Source organism: Pan paniscus, chromosome 19 (assembly GCF_029289425.2).
Source record: "Pan paniscus chromosome 19, NHGRI_mPanPan1-v2.0_pri, whole genome shotgun sequence".
Classification (NCBI taxonomy): domain Eukaryota; kingdom Metazoa; phylum Chordata; class Mammalia; order Primates; family Hominidae; genus Pan; species Pan paniscus.
In genome coordinates, this window is record NC_073268.2 from 55,901,841 (window position 1) to 55,921,835 (window position 19,995).

General features: G+C 36.4%; 1 protein-coding gene across 1 annotated transcript in view; it reads right to left on the reverse strand.

Annotated features, from left to right (window-relative positions):
- The window catches only part of CCDC144A (coiled-coil domain containing 144A), an 88,760-nt gene that overhangs the window by 54,685 nt on the left and 14,080 nt on the right, over positions 1-19,995 (reverse strand). The window contains 6 exon segments of the mRNA XM_055101233.3: positions 2,406-2,547; positions 2,832-2,865; positions 11,299-11,435; positions 13,473-14,312; positions 15,568-15,641; positions 17,719-17,967. Of these exon segments, the coding sequence (XP_054957208.2) occupies positions 2,406-2,547; positions 2,832-2,865; positions 11,299-11,435; positions 13,473-14,312; positions 15,568-15,641; positions 17,719-17,967 (1,476 nt within the window).

The following is a 19,995-nucleotide window of genomic DNA, read 5'->3' on the forward strand; positions in this document are numbered from 1 at the left end:
GCCCTCAAAAAAAAATAGAGGAGAAATACAACTCATTCTGTCACTCTAGCATTACCCCGAACCAAAATCTGACGATGATATTACAAAAAGAGAAAACTCCCTCATGAACATGGACGTAAAAATGTAACCAGTTTCTCAAGAAACCAAGATATCCTCCTTTAGGTGAGTGAATGACTTCTGGTACAGCCATGCGATAATGAGCTATCATGCCATGAGAAGACATGAAAGAACCACAAAGGCATATTACCAAGTGAAAGATGCCAGTCTAAAGGCTACACGCTGTCTGATACCAACTAAATGACATTTTGGAAAAGGCAAAACTATAGACACAGTAAAAAAAGTCAGTGGTTGCCAAGAGTTGGGGAGGGAAGGTGGGAAAAGATGAACAGATGAAGCACAAAGGAGTTTTAAAGCTCTGAAATTACTTTGGATAATACTACAGTGATAAATACATGTCCTTATACTTTTGTCCAAATTCACAGAATATAAGACACCGAGACTGAACCCTAATATAAACTATGGACTTTGGGTGATTATGATTATCAATTCAGGAACATCAATGAGATCAAGTGTAGCACTCTGGTGAGGATATTGATAATTGTGGAGGCTATGCACATGTGGGGGCAGGGAGTACAGGGATAATCTCTGTGCCTTACTTTCAATTTTGCTGTGAAGCTAAAACTACTCTAAAAAATAGTCTTTTAAAACGCTCTAAATAAAGCTTTGGCAAATCAAATCCAATGATACATTAGAAGGATAATACATCATAAACAAGTGGGGTTTATCCCTAAATACGCGGCTTGTTTGACATTAAAATATAAGTATTCACCACATTAAAAAACTAAAAGAGAAGAACCATATGATCATCTTAGTAGATAGAGGCATTTGATAAAATACAACATTCATTCCTGATTAAAAAAAAAAAAATCCCTCTCAGTAACCAAAGAATACAAGGGAACGCCATCAGCATGATAAAGAGCATCTCTGATAAACCTACAACTAACATGTGTCATGATGAAAAACTGAATGCTTTCCCTGTAAGATCGGGAACAATACAGGAATGTCTCCTTTCACTATTTTAGTCAGCATTGCACTGAAGCCAGTGCAGTTAGGAAAGAAAAGGAAATAAAAGCTACCTGAGTTGAAAAGAAGAAGTAAAACTGTCTTTATTCACAATCATGATCACATAATAGGGATGGGTAAAATCCAACCTGCGGGGCAGCTTCTTATTTTCGCAAATAAAGTTTTAATGGAATGCAGCTGTGTTTTTTAACATATGTATTGTCTATGGCTGGTCTCATACTACAATGGCAGAGTTGATTGGCTGTGACAGAGACCATTTTGTCACAAGTTTAAAATATTTACTATGTTTAGTAAGATAACAGTTTGAAAATGAAAAGGTTTGACTATCTTTGGTGTATGTAAAAAAGCTGATTCAATCGAATCTCAATTTTAAATGTTCATAAGCTACCCAGATTGGAAAAGACAGTTCACAGGTGGCAAATAAGCATATACAAGATGCTCAACATTATTAGTCCTTAGGGTAATGCACATTAAAACCATAATGATATGCATAATACACACCCATCAGAATGGCTAAAATTTCAAAATTTAAAAACAGCAATAATAAGAGCTTGTGATGATACAGAACAACAAGAAATGTCGTATACCTCTGGTTGGAATGCAAAATCAATACAAATACTTTGGAAAACAATTTAGCAGTTTCTTAATAAAGAAAGACAAAGGGACAAGAAGAGACTTTTATGGATGATGAACATGTTAACTCTCCTGATTATGGTGGTTTCAAATGTGCACACGATTGTATATTTTATATACATGCAGTCTATCATATATCAGTTATACCTCACTGAAGCTATCAGTGCTGGAACAAACATATAAGACACAGAGTGGGACACAGAGAAAGAGAAGAGTAAAAATGATGCAGGATAAAGCTAGAGGATTCAGATCTCTAACCTTATAGCAATAAGAAGTAGTAGCTGAGTTATAAGCAAAGGAGTAACATGATCAGATCCAAATTTTTAAAAATTTATCATTATGATTGCAGAGTAGACCATGGTTTTAGGAGGTGGGGTATTTGGGAAAACAGCTCTAAGATTCCTAAGATTCTCGCAGCATTCCAGGTGGAGAAAAAAATGGTAACCTGACATTGGGGGAAGGAATAGGAGAGAAAGAGTCAACAAAAAAGACTGGGAATGCCACTCATACTGAGAAAAGTACAGTGGAGTTATCATAGCTCTTTGGTGTACAGTATAAGTTAGTTCTCTATTTTAACACTGAGCGTATTTCTGAGATGAGCTTCACTATCACACGTCAGTTCTCAGCAATGTATACACACATTACTGCAGGATACATCAAAAGGCCTTGCATTTATGCAGTGGTCCTACCTTTATACTCCATTCTAAGTTGTTCAATCAGCAACATAAAATTCTCATAAACAGAGTGAGACAATTCACAATCCTCTGAGGCTATTTCAGATGGCTCCATTGAGTCAGCAAAGTCAGCCTCAGGATATATTTGGTTTTTGACCTATAAGATAAATAATACTGTTTCAAAATGTCCTCAAAAGATTTATAGCATATACTAAAGGTACAGAAGCGGTATTTCTCCATTTTTTTTGTATGAGCAAAAACACAGGTACTTCTTAAAGCAACAGATTGTTCTTAAAAGGTACCATTATCAACGGTTACTGTTTCTTCATCACTTTTTCTAAGCAAACAGCCTTACAACAAAACATGTTGTTTTTTCATTTTTACCTTTTAGAACTTGTTTTTTAAAAACAATATTTTAGATCATTTCCTTTTTTACAATACCTCGTTCTTTTCATTAGATGTTTTATCTGCAGGCCTGAAAAAAAAAAAACAATTCCTTTTAGAAAAATAGCAAAGATGTAAAATACAAAGAATATCTAACACTACTGTTTTATCATATAAAATGTCTGCATTTGTGTTACTTCTATTCATCAAGTGTATAGGTAATTTTTTTACAGGTAATGTAAAATGCAGTAATTTTCTACAACGGACATTAAACTATAAACAGAAACAGCAACATTAAGGGATAAAGAAATTTACTACTACTAATATAATTACAAAGAATTAAATTTAGGTCAAGATTTCTCATAGTAAAACCAAAAGAAAAAAACATGTTACCTGCATTACGTGATAAAAATAAATATACCAGGGTCTTCTCATTGTTGTCCTTTTCAATAAAAACAAGCTTTTACAGGCACTAAAACCTATTTGGAAAATATTACTCACATTCTTATATAAGGGAAACCCTTTTTTAATGATGATATTAGTAAGCTTTTTCTGGACTTACTATGCAGGTACTGTGCATCATTCTGAGCACTGTCCATGTGTCAAACTCATATAATCCTCATAACAATTCTGTGAGGTCAGTAACATATTAAGAATTTTATAAAGAAAGAAAATAGGCACAGAAGGGCCAAGTGACTGTCCTCAGCCCATACAGCTGGTCAGTAGCAGACCCAGAACTCAAACCCAAGAATTCTGCCTCAAAAACATGTGCTTCATGATATGCTGTGAAGGTAACATTTATTTTCAAGTGTTTTAAAGAGAGATGATAGCAGATGAACCCACATTGTCATTCCATTTCTGACTACAACTATAAATAATGTCAGAATCTTGCAATTTTTTTCTAATAAAAAAACTTTATACAGAGGCAAGTTTAGAAACCTACTTTCAAAAAACTAAAAAGTATTTTTAATGAAATCCATCAACAGGTATTCATTCATGTATTCACCCATTCATTCACGCGTTCAACAAATAAATACTCATTGAGCACACAATACATGCTGATGGCAATGTTGGTCCAGGGAAACATGGTTTTGATACTTCAGAACTTTATAATCCATTGTAGGTCAACTTGATTAAATATTTTTTAAAAAAACTTTATAGGCCAGGTGCAGTGGCTCACGCCTGTAATCTCAGCACTTTGGGAGGCCGAGGTGGATGGATCACGAGGTCAGGAGTTCAAGACCAGCTTTCCCAAGATGATGAAACCCCGTCTCTACTAAAAATACAAAAATTAGCTGGGCACGGTGGCGGGCGCCTGTAATCCCAGCTACTCAGGAGGCTGAGACAGGAGAATCGCTTGAACCTGGGAAGTGGAGGTTGCAGTGAGCTAAGATTGTGCTAGTGCACTCTACCCTGGGTGAAAGAGCAAGACTCTGTCTCAAAAAAAAAAAAAAAAAAAAAAAAAAAAAGAAAAAAACACTTTATAATCCAGAAGTAATAATCTGATAGATTGTCAACAGTTAGCTTTTCTAAAGTACTTAAACAAAACCCTCCCCTTCTCCCCAGAATCTAAACAACTATAAAGTTGATACTCCTGACATTTTAGAGTACCTCAGCAGATCATACCTATTCATCAGGGATGTTTAAATTCTATTCAGTATGGCCTAAGTGTTTGCATGTTTATTATTTCACAATTAAAAACAATCTGCATATGATAGTTTAAATTTTAGGTCACCATTCACAGGTTCAGTTATGCTAATATGTTATATTTCTGAACCAATGCTGAAGGAACAAACTCTTACCATAAAACTCTACGTGAATAAACACTTTAAGGACAATTAGTTTGCTAAAAACCTACAAAAGATAATGAATCGAGCTTTCAAACACTTAGAGATACAAAATTAAATCTCATAAACATGTTATCCTTGTCCCTATCATTCCCAGAAGCATACAAACACACTCTAAAAGCTTCTATTTTGAAATAAAAAAGAAAGAAAATTCCCTTGAATCCCACATTCTTCTTCAGTTATCACTCATTTCTCTGTTGCCTTTCCCAATAACGGTTCCCTCAAGGGGTATCTATGCTTATCCACTACAGTCAGGATTCCACAGTAATTATTTATTCAAACTGCTCCTTGTCAAAGTTACCAGCCCTCATCATAATCAGTCTTTCAGCATTGATATAGTTGAGTATTCTCTAGCTTTGGCAGACTACACTATTTCCTATTTCCAGAAAAAGTAACCACTGGGAATATTCCTTCTCAGAGAAATAAAGAACTTATACATTTTAACTTCTTTCAACCTCATCTATTTCACTTAAACTGCTGTCATCATCTCCTTGTAGCAGACCACAAGTTACTAAATTAGCCTTCTCAAACACTGGCGTAATCAGAGATTATTTTGAGGTACATTTTTTATTTTCATTTTTCTTTACTTCCTTCATGTGTAATGCAGAACCACAACTTTAAAAAATCTACAAAAAGCCAATGTTTTATAATAATTCTACTAACAAATAAAAAAAATTTTGTAAAATTCCAACTCTTCCCCATCTCAACTCATTAATTCAAAAAACACAGTTATGAATTATCAACAACATATAAAGAAATATATATTTCCTGCCTCAAAAACCAGGTAATATGCAATTATGATACAATGTGTAGTTTCAGAGTTGATATATGGAAAGTTATATTTTAGCACAAGGAAGGCGTTACAGAAGAGGCAAAATATAAGAGGAGCTCACCAGGGAAAAAATAGAGAAAACTACTCCACTTGGAGAATGGAATGACAGCACAAAGATTAGTCCCATGGAGTCTGGGTGTTTCCTAGGAACTTGAAAGGAAAAGTGTAAAACACAAAGAAAGTAAGAATGGAAGATGAATGCCACACTAAAAAGCTGGAGTCGGCTGGGTGCGGTGGCTCACACCTGTAATCCCAGCACTTTGGGAGGCTGAGGCGGGCGGATCATGAGGTCAATAGATCAAGACCATCCTGGCCAACATGGTGAAACCCATCTCTACTAAAAATACAAAAATTAGCTGGGCATGGTGGCGCACCTGTAGTCCCAGCTATTCGGGAGGCTGAGGCAGAAGAATCGCTTGAACCCAGGAGCTGGAGGTTGCAGTGAGCTGAGATTGCCACTGCACTCCAGCCTGGTGACAGAGTGAGACTCTGTCACAAAGAAAAAAGAAAAGAAAAGAAAAGAAAAAAAACAGCTGGCCGGGCGCGGTGGCTCACGCCTGTAATCCCAGCACTTTGGGAGGCCGAGGCGGGCGGATCATGAGGTCAGGAGATCGAGACCACGGTGAAACCCCGTCTCTACTAAAAATACAAAAAAATTAGCCGGGTGCGGTGGCGGGTGCCTGTAGTCCCAGCTACTCGGGAGGCTGAGGCAGGAGAATGGCGGGAACCCAGGAGGCGGAGCTTGCAGTGAGCTGAGATGGCGCCACTGCACTCCAGCCTGGGCGACAGAGCGAGACTGCGTCTCAAAAAAAAAAAAACAAAAAAACCAGCTGGAATCCACTGCACACAGGCAATGACTCTCACACATGAAACTCATATTTAGATCTGTGCTATGTTTTGGGTTTTGTTTTTAAATATAATAATGTTTAAACAGATTAAACCAAGTTTTAAAAATAACAGGCACATATTACATGAAAGAAATCAAGGAAATGTCTCGGGAAGAAAAAAATCTTAGTGTTAAAATTCCTAAATGTCATTATATATTGTTCAAAAATAGCAATATTCTCATTAGTTATATGTTTGTTTGAAAATAAAATAATTTGGTAAATTTCCCACATATTTAGTCTAGTACTTAGTCTTAATATAAAAAGCTGGATTTGCCAGCAGAAAACTGTAATTACTTTTTTATGAAGTAAACACACATTATATCACTATCATTGCATGGAAGAGAAAGTGAACAAAAAAAGATTAAGGAATAAAAAAAGAATATCACTATCATATAACTACATACATTAACAAAGAGACAAACATTTCCCACTGGAGATTAGGAGTTTAGCAGACGTCTCTGAAAATACTAAAAACTGAAACAAAATTAATAATTGCTTTTTGTTTGTTTGTTTGCTTGTTTTTTAACTATGTAGTGAATTCTTCTGGTTAAGACTAAGCATCAAAAAAAGAGATCTTCCTGAGAGCAATTATTAAACAATTCCTCTTGACCCACACTTCCAAATTAAGTCTATAGTTCTGGAATATGAAATCATTTTCATTTTAAACATAGTTGATGGAAGGCAACTTTTAAACAGAAAACTGCAGTTTAAAGTTGTCTCAAACTTAGTAGCTACATTTGTAACAAGCAACCACCCACAGCCAGTTGTAAATGCAGTCAATCATCAGTGACCATTGGCCTCTCTCACCAACCAATATCAATGTGCGCCACTTGCTTTGGAAAGACAGCCAATTAAACACAAACTCGCTCCAATCCACAAGCCTGAGAGTGTTAACCAACCCACAGCAGCCTCACTCAGATAGCCATGTTTCTCCAGATGATGTTAACCCTCTTATGCCGCTGAGAGTCTGCCAATGCTTCAAGTCCGCTCCTCCCGCAACCCTATGTAAGATCAACAGCTGCTCTGTCAGAATACAGAGTGCCTGATGAGCATAGCTCTCTTATAGAAAGCAACACATTCCAACTTGGTCTTTTAACTTCAAATACTGAAGGTTCATAATCAATTGGAAACAATTTTAAGTCCATTAAATTTACCACCCTTATATTTTAATTTTCTTTATAAATTACCAATGAACTATGTAATTCCTTTGATCCATTTTATCATAAGTAAAACTATCATGATTATTAGTAAAAGAATAAATAGTGAGTAACCACAATATTGAGCTTTTCTCTCTAAATGGAAAACTATTAATACAAAGAATGTAGCTTATTACAAAGAGCCAAAAAATCCAAAAACGCATATAATTTCCAGGCAAAAGTGGTAGAATGAACCCATGTGAAATCTTTCTTTTTCTTTTCTTTTTTTTTTTTTACCTGAGAATCAATCTAATGTTTAAAACAATACACCAAAGGGTAAACTTCAGTTGCTCATTTAATAAATATTTATTGAGTAGCTACTTATTGCAAGCTAGGCCCTTTTCTAGGCACACAAACATCCTACTCATGGGAGTGAAATAAACACAATAACCATAGATAGATTAGGCAAAATATACAGTGTTAAAGGAGAAAAACTAAAGCAGGAAAATGAAATGTTTACAGGTTTGAGAGGAGGGATAGTGGGAATTCTAGGATGGCCAGAAAAGTCCTTATTGAGAAAGGGGCTTTTAAGTAAAGAACTGAAGGAATGGAAAAAGAAAGCCAGGAGGCTATCTGAGGAAAAGGCATCCCAGACACAGGGAACTGCCCAGTACAGAGGTGTGCTTGGGGTGTTTAAGCAACTGTGATAGATAACGAAGAGCAAGAAGTTTAGTGTAGCTGAAGCACAGCAAAGGGCATAAGAAACAGAAGTTTAAGTGAGAGAGAGAACAGGGCATATTGTGTGTTGCCTTCTAGGTATGAGGAGGAACCCTGACACATACTCAGAGTGAAATGGGAGGCAATCAGATGGATCTGAGCAGAAGAATGACATCATCTGACTTATGTTTTAAGTATGGCCACTGAGTTAAGGATTAATGAAAAGAGGTTTCTTCAAAAAAAAAAAAAAACAGACCAATTAACAGTCTATTACATGCATCTAGAGAGCAGATGGTGGTGGCTTGGAAATGGAAGATATGACTGGCTTCTGGATATATTCTTCAGGTACTCCTGACAAGATCTGCTGACAGATTAGATGTGAGGTGTCAGAGAGAGAGGGGAGTCAATGACGACACCTTAGTTTCTAGCAGAGCAACTGCAAGAGTTGCCATTAATGCAAGTAGGAAAGACCATGTGAGGGGTAGGTATGAGAAAGAATATCGGTACCCCAATCTTGGACCTGGTAAGTTTGTGATACCCAACAGTTCGTGACCAATCAAACAGAGATGTCAAGTAGGCAGGTTGGTATAGAAGTCTGGAATTAAGGAGAGAGATCTAGGCTGGAGACACACATTTGGAAATCATTAGCACACACAAGGTAGTAAAAGTCATGAGAAAGAAGATTGAGGACTGAGTCCTGGGATATATCAGTCCTGGGACATATCAATGTGTAAAAGGTGGGATACGAGAAGAAAGCAAAACAGACTATGACAGATGGACTGGAAAGGCAGGAAGAAAAGCCAGGTGAGTGAGATCCTGAAAGCCAAGTGAAGACACTGTTATGGAGGAGAGAGTTTTCCATTGGGTCCAATATTGCTGACAGGTTAAATAAAATGAGGTCTAAGAAACAATGTCTAGATTTACAAATCAATGGTAAACTTGAGAACAACAATCTTGGAAGAGTGGTGGGAGTGAAAATTACTGGTATCAGCTCAAGAGTGAATGGACAAGAAATCTGAATCCATGAGTATAAACCATTCTTTCAAGGCCAGCATACCTAGGGGCATGACTGTAGATGATCTAATTTTCTTCTCGTTTAGCTGTATTTTTCAATTCTTATATAACTATATACTATATTTTTACCCTTTAAAAGTTTTTTTTTAAATCATATCTATATGGCATTTTTGAAATGCCAGATGAAGGTATTAAATAAAAATTCATTAACTTATAAAACCAAAAGACCTCTTGAACATTTCTAGATTATATAAGCTGATTATCATTTTGCTCATGCTTATACATAAAGACCAAGGAAGACTAAAAGTTTCAGGAGAAGTATTTCTTGCTTGATAAAAATCATCTAACTCTAGAATATTTTATACTCATCAAATATACAAAGTAATAGTCAAAATACGGAATTCTATAACAAGAATAAAAGGGGACAAGTGCAGAAAATAATCTTATTTTATAAATCAAATTTGTCTAAATTATATGAAGCTACTGTTGAAAAATATGGTGTGTTTCCTACTGAAATACATTATCTCTTAAAAGAAAGGATAATGGCATGCATGTAGGGTACCTTTAAAAAAAGGATTCACTGCATAACAGCACCTGGGTTTTAGCACAAGGATCAACAAATTGGTGCTTGTGGAGCAAATCCAGCCCACTGCCTGTTTCATAAGGAAATTTCCTTGAAATGCAGCCACACTTATGCCCTTTATAATTCACAAGGCCTAAAATATTTACTAACTGGCTCTTTACAAAAAGAGCTGTCCAATTCTTGGTTCAGTAGAGCTAAGATCCTCTGTTGTATTTTAGTAAGTTTTACCCAGTACATTGAAAAGCTGACACGGAACATGAATCCCTATGTGCAATCCCTTGGCAATATTCAGATTAATTTGAGGATCTGGTATTTCAGCACTCACACATGGACAGCAAAAAACAAAAATTTAATAACTAGAATTCTGTTGCTAACAAGGTACAGTGTCAATGTAGCATGTAGCTAGCTTCCTTTTGTAACTCAGCAGATATTACGAGAATTCCAACAAAACTGGCTTAAGATGTGTCATCAAACTAAAGGCTTTAAGTAGACTTTAATTGTGAAATAATCAGTACACTCCTGGTCTAACAACTTCTTTTATTAAAATGAGTGCATGCTACATTATTTTCTGGGTATGACAATTGTACTATTTCCTTATTGCTAAGGATTTAGACTATCTCCAACTTCTTGATATTACAATGCTATAATAAATATCCTTATACATAAGTATATACGTAACACATATAAATATCCTTAACATAAATATATCATATATACTTAACATTATATATATTTAACCTATTAGCCTATTGTATGTTACATACTACATGTAATCAATGTCCTTAACACATATGTATATGTGTTTACACAAGTCATATTTTCCTGTAGGATCTTGTCCCAAAAGTGAAGTTGTTAGGTTAAAGAAGTGACATATTTGAAATTTTGATACATGCTACTAAATTACCCTGCAAAAAGGATTCATCAATTTCATTTAACAAGTGTATGAAAACGCCTTTTTCTTCACATTTGCCAATACTTCCTATTTTTTAAATAAAATATCAATATGATTGGAAAACATGGTGTCTCATTGTTAGTTTGCATTTTTCTGATAACCAAGGAAGGCTGAATATCCTAGTAAAAGTATAAAATCTGTTCATCATGAATATTAGCCCAAATTAGGATTCATTTCATAGCACATAATTGTCTCCTGTTTTTTGTTTTTGTTTCTGTTTTTGCTTTTTTTTTTTTTTTTTGAAATGGAGTTTTACTCTTGTTGCCCGGGCTCGAGTGCAATGGCATGATCACGGCTCACCACAACCCCCGCCTCCCAGGTTCAAACGATTCTCTTGCCTCCGCCTCCTGAGTAACTGGGATTACAGGCATGCACCACTACACCTGGCTAATTTTGTATTTTTAGTAGAGATGGGGTTTATCCATGTTGGTCAGGCTGGTCTTGAACTCCTGACCTCAGGTGATTCACCCGCCTTGGCCTCCCAAATTGCTGGATTACAGGCGTGAACCACCACGCTTGACCAATTGTCTCCTGTTAAACGCTGCTATAGGCTTACCTGTCATGCTCTCCATTTTCCTTCCTAGGAATCTGCTGATTTAGTCCATCATCATCATTGCCAACAGTAGTACCATCAGTTAGGGTTCCTGATAATTCTGTGCTATTACTTCTGTGCTTCTCCATTTCTTCTTCAACCTTGAGTGAGAGTTTGATGTTCAGGATGATTGTTATTGCTTTATTCAATACAAAGAACTTTTTTCTGTTTGCATTGATTTCATCATCACTTGACTCAGTTTAATTATAATTTTAGTCATTAAAATATTTGGTGCTTACTTTAATTTTGTCACATCTGGAACTATCATCATATAATTATAATTATTATAATTTTATCATCAACATTTTTGTAAAGTCAGCTTCATTTCTGTTTCAATGAATGAGACAGAATTTTCCAAAATTTCAAGCAGGGCCCTTCTTAATTTTGTGCTTTTATTCCCAACCACCCTTCACTATGTATTATGAATTTTTACCTCATTTGACTGGCACAAATGGAAATAAGAAGGTAAAGACACAAAGCGTGTCTTCTTCTGTCTTTGCCACTTGACTTTCATATTAAACAGCCAGATTGAGAGGATACAACACTGTGGGGTTTCAGGAAAAGAAAGGAAGCTTTCCCTTTTCTGCACTAAGCTATTCTTTTCCCCACTAACTTCTGTCTTTTGTTTTTTTGGTTTTTTTTCATTTGAATCCTGAGATATCAAAAAGGTGAAGGTGCTTACTGAAATACAAGTCTGCCACAACACAAAAAGCAGAGTGAAACTGCTGAGCTAGGGTGGAATTCTGGAAATGAGATGCTTCCCAAATTTCACATTCAATAGCCATAAAAGTTTATAGCTGGAGGATATACAGTATAAGAATCTACTTTAGCTCACTCTCTATTGATAACTGGGCTAAAGTCAAAAAAGATTAAAATGATTGATCCAAAGCCCCTAAAGTGCCATTACCTAGCATTTTGTGGCACCAAAAGAGACAGTACAATTCCATAATGCTGAATCAGACAAATTCGGCAAATTAATCAGATAGGTTAAAAGTGTGACTTGGGTAAAATAATTTAATGCCTTTGCGGAGGGTGGGAGGCCTGCCCTAATCAATGTAGAAGACTCAGCTTTCTACTTTGGCATCATATACTAAGTGTTTGGCTGAGCATTTATGCTACTTACATGGAAAAAATATATATGCCAAAACTTACTGTACTTTATTAAGCAACATAACATAAAGGTCTGATTCAACAGAAACAGTGGAGAGTAGTTATATTAACAAATATATTAAAGTGTATATACTTGTTGCTGAAAAATATTTAAAGTGGTCATGATGCAATTCTAAGTTCCAACAGTTTGAGTTAAACAGAAAAACCTGAAAAGCACAATAAACAGATTCATTGGCCAGGAATATTTGCTGCAGCTCTCAGGGCTGGATACTTTTTTTTTCTTTTCTTTTCTTTTTTTGGTAAGAGATGAGGTCTCACTATGTTGCCCAGGCTGGAATGCAGTAGCTATTCACAGGCACGATCCCACTACTGATCAGCACAGGAGTTACTTATGACCTGCTCCATTTCCGACCTGGGCTGGTTCACCCTTCCTTAGCAAATCTGGTGGTGCCCCGCTCCCAGGAGGTCACCATATTGATGCCGAACTTAGTGTGAACACGTGATCGGCATAGCACACTATGGCCCAGAATGCCTGGCCTCAAATGATCCTCCTGCCTTAGGCTCCCTAGTAGCTGAGACTACAGGTGTTTGCCACCACGCCTGCTAGATACATTTTTATATCTCTTCTTAGTCATTGCTTCCTTTCTACTGTATTCCCATCTTATTGTTAGACACAACTCATCTTTAAGTTGGTAAAAGGAAAAAGCCCTCAAGCTCATCACATTTCCTTTAGCGATTTTCTTGACGCCTCTCCTGGTTCTGAAGGTCACATGATGTATGGCTACATGAGTTTCACAATCCATATGCCACTTGGAAGACTGACAGAGAGACTTAGGTCAATTAAGAAACAAAGATTATGAGAAAGTTTTCCTAAACTCCTATTACTTAGAAATCATCTGTTTCTACACACAATTACAGATTTAGATAACCAAACTGTATGCTTTTCATACGCTTTTCCTAAGTGGAAAATCAGAATGGACCAGATAATTGAGAGAAAAAACAAAGAGTGGCAGCAAGTAAAACTCTACCTCTTTATGAAGTTGAACATTTTCTTTCTTTAAAGCCAGGAACTCTTCTTCTAATGTGTTGACCTCATTCTTAAACTTTTGCATGTCTTGCTGTAATTCTTCATGTAGCTATACTTCTGATGTTCTGTCAGAATCTGGTGGTAAAGAACTCAGATTTTCCAATTTAGGTTTCAGGCTTTTATAGTTATTTGTACTGCCACTGTCACTATTTTGGTTCATATTTTTTGTCATTTGCAAATCAAACTCTTGGTCTTCTTTCATTTCAACCGTAACCACTTCTGGGTTCCTTGCTTTCTTAGTGCTTGCATCATTATGAAAGTTCTTATCTGTACTAAAAATATGTCCAATGCCTGGTTTGTTATCATTGTCGCAGTCTAATTTATTTTCGTGTAAATGAAGCTTAGAAGATGACTGGCAAACATGTTCCTGGGACCCAGGGTATGGATGATAGCATGGATGGATGATATTTTTGCGACTGGGTTCTTTTTGTTCAGGAAATGTCTCGAATACCACTGAGACAGATATTTCAGATGCATCTTCTTCCTCACAACCAGGTATGTTATTTGTCAAATTAAAGGGAATATCCTTCACATCTGTTCCTCTTGTAGAGTTATCAAGTAGTGGCTCTTCCTCAGGACAAGCCGGAATTTTGTATTTTTCATAAATTTCACCAAACCTCTGCTTTAACTCATTTATGATGAGTTTTAATTGGTTTTTCCACTCTAATTTGCCTTGTTCAATCCACATTTCCTCAGATTTTTGCACATGAGGAAGTACTGGATATATAGGTATATCCTCTCTATCACAATCCTTAGCCATTTCTGGTTCTTGAGACGTTTTCTGCAGATGCAAAAGTGGAAGATTAATTTGCTTGTTTTGTTTCTTGGGTGTCTTCTCTGTTGGGCTACATGTTTTAAAAATAGCTTTGTCCTTAAATAACAGGTATGAACAAGGAAAAATTCACAAATAATTAAAATGAAAATTTAACTGTTAAACTTCTTCATCTAGGTTTAGCTACTCCCAAATCACTGGCTTGTAACTAAGAAGTTAAAAAAAAATTGTCTTAGCTGAAAGGAGGAGAAAAATATGAACCAGCAAACTTAACTTTGTCACTGTTTGTTTGGAATAAACTTAATTCATTATGTGTTAAATCTACCAAAAATGAATTAGCAGATGATTTCTAGTGTTACAAAGGCTTCCTCACTTGAAAAGTGAGCCCCTACAGTACATGTAAGTACTACATATTACTACATGTAAGTACTATATATTACTACATGTAAGTTCTATAGATTACTAACTGGAGGGTAGGCAATCTTCAAATTATTAGGAGCCTGAATCAACACCAATCAGAAAGAAAAGCAAATTCTTAAGTTTTAATTCAAATTATATACTGTAACATCATAGGGTTATATATCTAGACTATCTTCTTCAGTTCAGTTCTAATATATACTACGGTCCCCTAATAACACTAACTAAAACTTTAAAGATAATTCTTACTAAGTTTCTGCATCTAAAAAGTTAGAAAGTTATTGTTTGTACCCTAACACCAAAGATCCCATTCTGCAAGGTATGATTCCCTTAATAGGCAGCTGGGTTGATTTCATAACCCCACTCTCACTGAATGTAGACCGTGAAGTCAATGAAAGGCCACATCTTTAACCTAGGCATTAGTAACTGGCAATATAAAACTGCAAAATTTGAGCCACTGGCCATGATTACTCTTATACCATGAATCCAACTCAGTGGCCATCACTGTTAAGTTGTTCATAATTTCTGTTGCTTAATAATATAAGTCAATAATTGATATTACCTTCTTTATCCCGTAAGGATATTGTAAGAATGGAAGAGCAAACAAAATTCTGGAATGTTTGCCTCTACTCCAAGGGTAAAGATTAACTATAAGTTATGATAGATTCTAACAATATTGTGTTTTATAACTAGTTTAAATGTATTTAAAATTAAATATTAAGTAAGGATCTATTGATTCTCAAAGGCTAGTCTGAGAGGTAATTTCATTTGGGCTAGCTTATATTATTAAAGCAAAGAAAAGAGTATTAAACCAGAAATTTAGATTTTAGTTTAAATGTTTCCACACCTGTGGCTGCTTATTTTCGCATCCTTTAAGTCTTTCTTGCTCTTCCTCTGATGTCAGCTCCGAGTCTTGTTCTGCTGCAAAATCCAAACGTTCAGTTAAACTACTTAGAACAGTTAGATAAAAGACATAGTCTTTATAAAAATAGATTTTAAATTACATTTCATTTTATTTCATAAATTGAGAGTTTAAATGAAGCTTGATCTTTAGTGGAATACTTACTTCTTTAAGAAATACTTCTAATTCTCCAAAACTTCAACAAACCACTTTCTGGGAGACACTAGATGCCACCAGGTTAAAGAAATACAATCATGTTGAAGATTCACTCACAGATTCATCCACCCAACATCAATGAACAAAGCCATCACAAACAAAACAAAATTTTGGAATGCAGTAGCAATATTATCAGGCAATGCTGCATACTGTTCTCCACTTCATAATAGTACCTTATTAATGATTTCCAAAATGACTGTGGACACCTTTATTGGTGTACAACCTCTTCCTAACATCTGAAATGGTTCCCTGTATTATTCTGACAAATGTATTAATATTTTCATCTTTTAAAACAGACTGCTAAAAATAAATAAATAAAATACATAAAATAAAAAACAGACTGCTAGGTGAAGTTGACCCTCATCCTCATCTTTCCCCAGGTAAACAGGTATCTAGGTATCTCCTTCCTTAGGGCTGCCCTAGAACTTTACTGATTTTTCTACTGCATCTTCACCACCCGAACTGTCAATTATTGCTTTACATGTCTATTCCCTTTGCTCCTTGACTGTAGGGAACAATCTTGAAAATCATCCTTGTACAAAGAGTCATTATCTATTTTACTCAGCAATTATGTATTGAGTCTTGCTATGTGCTAGGCACTAGGATTTAAAGAGTGAAAAGAAAGCATGTCAGAGATGACTTTTCTAGAGATCCTGCCCGAGCTGAGGCTTAAAGAGTGAGGCTAGCCTAATTAGAAGGGGTAGGGGACAGGAAAGAGTGAGAGCATGACAGGCAGCAACAAAAGGCAGAAAGAGGCCTGAAAGAGTATATGTGTTTGCCTGCAATCGAAGGATGGGTCAGCAGGACAGGACCAGCAGTTCAGTAAGGCCAGAGAAAGGGCACACGGGGGAAAGGGCTAAAGATGGAGAGCTGAGCAGAAGTCACATTATGAAAGCCTTACGTATAATTTTAAGATGCTTGGACATTAATGTTCTCAAGAGTGGTCCCTGGTCTTATTTGCATTGGTGATAGAACACTGTCAATGCCAAAACCAACATCCCTAGCGAACACATTTATTAACGCAAGGTGGTAGCTCATGTGGACACAGCCAAGGAGATACTATGCAGCAAATTCTCAATAAGTCTCATTAATTACTGACTTGGAAAGTCAATTCTATAATACACAAAGTCATAGAAACGATAGGAAGTCACTTAATATTTGCTTTTGGAAGGTGTTTTTTTGTTTTTGTTTTTGTTTTTTGAGACAGAGTCTTCCTCTATTGCCCAGGTTGGAGTGCAGTGGCGCAATCTCGGCTCACTGCAACCTCCACCTTCTGGGTTCCAGCGATTCTCCTGCTTCAGCCTCCTGAGTAGCTGGGACTACAGGCGTTCACCACCATGCCCGGCTAGTTTTTTTTGTATTTTTAGTAGAGATGGGGTTTCACCATATTGGCCAGGCTGGTCTCGAACTACTGACCTCGTGATCCACCCACCTCGGCCTCCTAAAGTGCTGAGATTACAGGTGTGGGAAGGTGTCTTTTAAATTATAGTGCATATAGTTATAACTAACAGCTGTGAATTCAGAGCTGTAAAAATAAAGCAAAGAAACCACATTGTGTTTGAGTCAGCAATCTTTAGGTCTCTACTAAGTTATCCTAAATATAATCCTATGTTAGTCCCTAAACATACTTAGTCCCTATATTCTAAATATAATCCTACTTCCTAAAGAAAATCATGCTTTCCCCTAATTCTCTGTTATCTAGATGTTGCTTTGGTTAAAGGAAGAACACAAATATCCTGCCAAAAGGTATTCTGTTCAGTGCAAAAGGTGAGTAAACACAAAGCACATTTTACCAGAAAAAGTTTTTTTAAGTCAGAACTATAGCTCTATGCAGCCAAGCAGAGGCACTCTAGGACTGAATTCTCTATGCTTCTTTGTTACCTTCTTCGCTCTCTTTGTTTTCTGGTAGCTGTGATTGGCACAGGTCATGGAGAGTATCATTCCCTGAGAGAAGTACAACTCCAGTGTCCATCTTTTCTCGTTCTGTTAAGTTCATCTGTCCCAGTTCTTTGGCTGCTGACTGATTTTCAGGCATTGATGGTGATACAGATGGACATTTATCATCAACTTTCAGATTCTTGGATCTCTGACAAGTCTCATCACTAAGGGTCAAATTAGTAGGATGCCAATCTGAAAAATCCGAAAATGAAGTTTTCATTTTTAGGATGTAAATAACACAATAATTTGACTAACTTGTATACATGCTTTCTTCACAGAAACAGTCCCACATCCTGCTCTCTCCCACAACACACTATGCATTCAGGCTTATTATATTTTACATGTCCTATGCTTACAATTCATTCAGGTAAGTTTAATTAACTATCATCTCTCACTTTTCTACATTTTTACTGTTTACTATTACTTACTTTTATTCACTCAGCAGTCTCTATTACATATTTTGCTTTCCATTAAGATTCTTCGTGGATATACATTTTTTAAAACAGAATTTATGTCTAACCATTTTAAGCTTAAATATACATGACAGCATTGTATGTATGTATTGTAGACACACAGGATTTACAAAAACTCATAATAAATATACTTTTAAAACTATTTTAATTACAATGAGATGGTCTTTCCTCAATGCACCACTATCTTCAGAATTTCCTTTCAAACACTTGGATAAACTTCATACATTTATTTGCAAAATAAGAGCCGTAAGGGCTCTAACTGTTCCCATGTGAGAACAGGATTAGTCTAGGACCACACTAGATCCAAATAGCACACAGTGCCACGAGACAGGAAAGGAATACATAACAAAAATATTTTCCTTTTTACTATATAAACAAAATTGTTGGGATTTAAATTTTTTTTTTTATTTTTTGAGACGGAGTCTCGCTCTGTCACCCAGGCTGGAGTGCAATGGCGCAATCTCGGCTCACTGCAAGCTCCACCTCCCGGGTTCACGCCATTCTCCTGCCTCAGCCTCCTGAGTAGCTGGGGCTACAGGCGCCTGCCACTACGCCCGGCTAATTTTTTTTTATTTTTAGTAGAGACGGGGTTTCACCGCGTTAGCCAGAATGGTCTCAATCTCCTGACCTCATGATCCGCCTGCCTTGGCCTCCCAAAGTGCTGGGATTACAGGTGTGAGCCACCGTGCCCAGCCTGAGATTTAAATTTTTTAAGACAAGTGAAAGAAAAAAGCCAAAAACACATAAATGAAACTTTAAAGTCCATTTCATCATAAAGGGTGCATTTATCCACAACCACATATATGGTTTAAAATGTTGACTCTCAATTATGATCTGAGAATCCCTGGAGTTCAAGATCCAGATGAGGGGCCAAGACGTCAAATAACACAAAATGTTATTTGCCATTTTCACTCTCATTCTGTTTCACGTGTACAGTGGAGCTTTTCATAGACATGGTGTGTCATAACATCATAGCTCTAATGGTGAATGGGTCTAAAGGCTATTGGAATGTATGGCTGTGCGTGCTTGGTTTTTTTTGTTCATTTGTTTGTTTTTTGAGATGGAGTCTCACTCTGTCACCCAGCCTGGAGTGCAGTGGCGCGATCCCGGCTCACTGCAAGCTCCGCCTGCCGGGTTCACGCCATTCTCTGCCTCAGCCTCCCGAGTAGCTGGGACTACCGGCGCCCTCCACAACGCCCGGCTAATTTTTTGTATTTTTAGTAGAGACGGGGTTTCACCGTGTTAGCCAGGATGGTCTCGATCTCCTGACCTCGTGATCCGCCCGCCTCGGCCTCCCAAAGTGCTGGCATTACAGGCGTGAGTCACCACGCCCGGCCGCATGCTTGTTTTAAAAATATTTTAGTTTTTATTTCTAAAATAGTAAATATCAAAAGACACAACCGACTTAAATAAAAGCTCTTTGGAATTTGCAATAATTTTTCTTTATTTTAATTATTTATTTATCATTATGAAGAGAGTTTGAGATCCAGTCATTTGATAGAAAACCAGAGCTTCCTGTGTCAATAAGGACTGACCTCAAAAATGTAATGTGACCAGACAAAAGAAAGTTGCAAAATATGTAGAGTGTAAAACAATTTATATACAATTTTAGGACATGAAAACAAATTCTACATATTATTTATGACCATACACATATGTAATGAAATGTTTTAAAAGGGAATGGACATAATAAATTCTTAATTCAGGGTGTTGGTTACCTCTAGGCAATAATATTTAATCATATAAA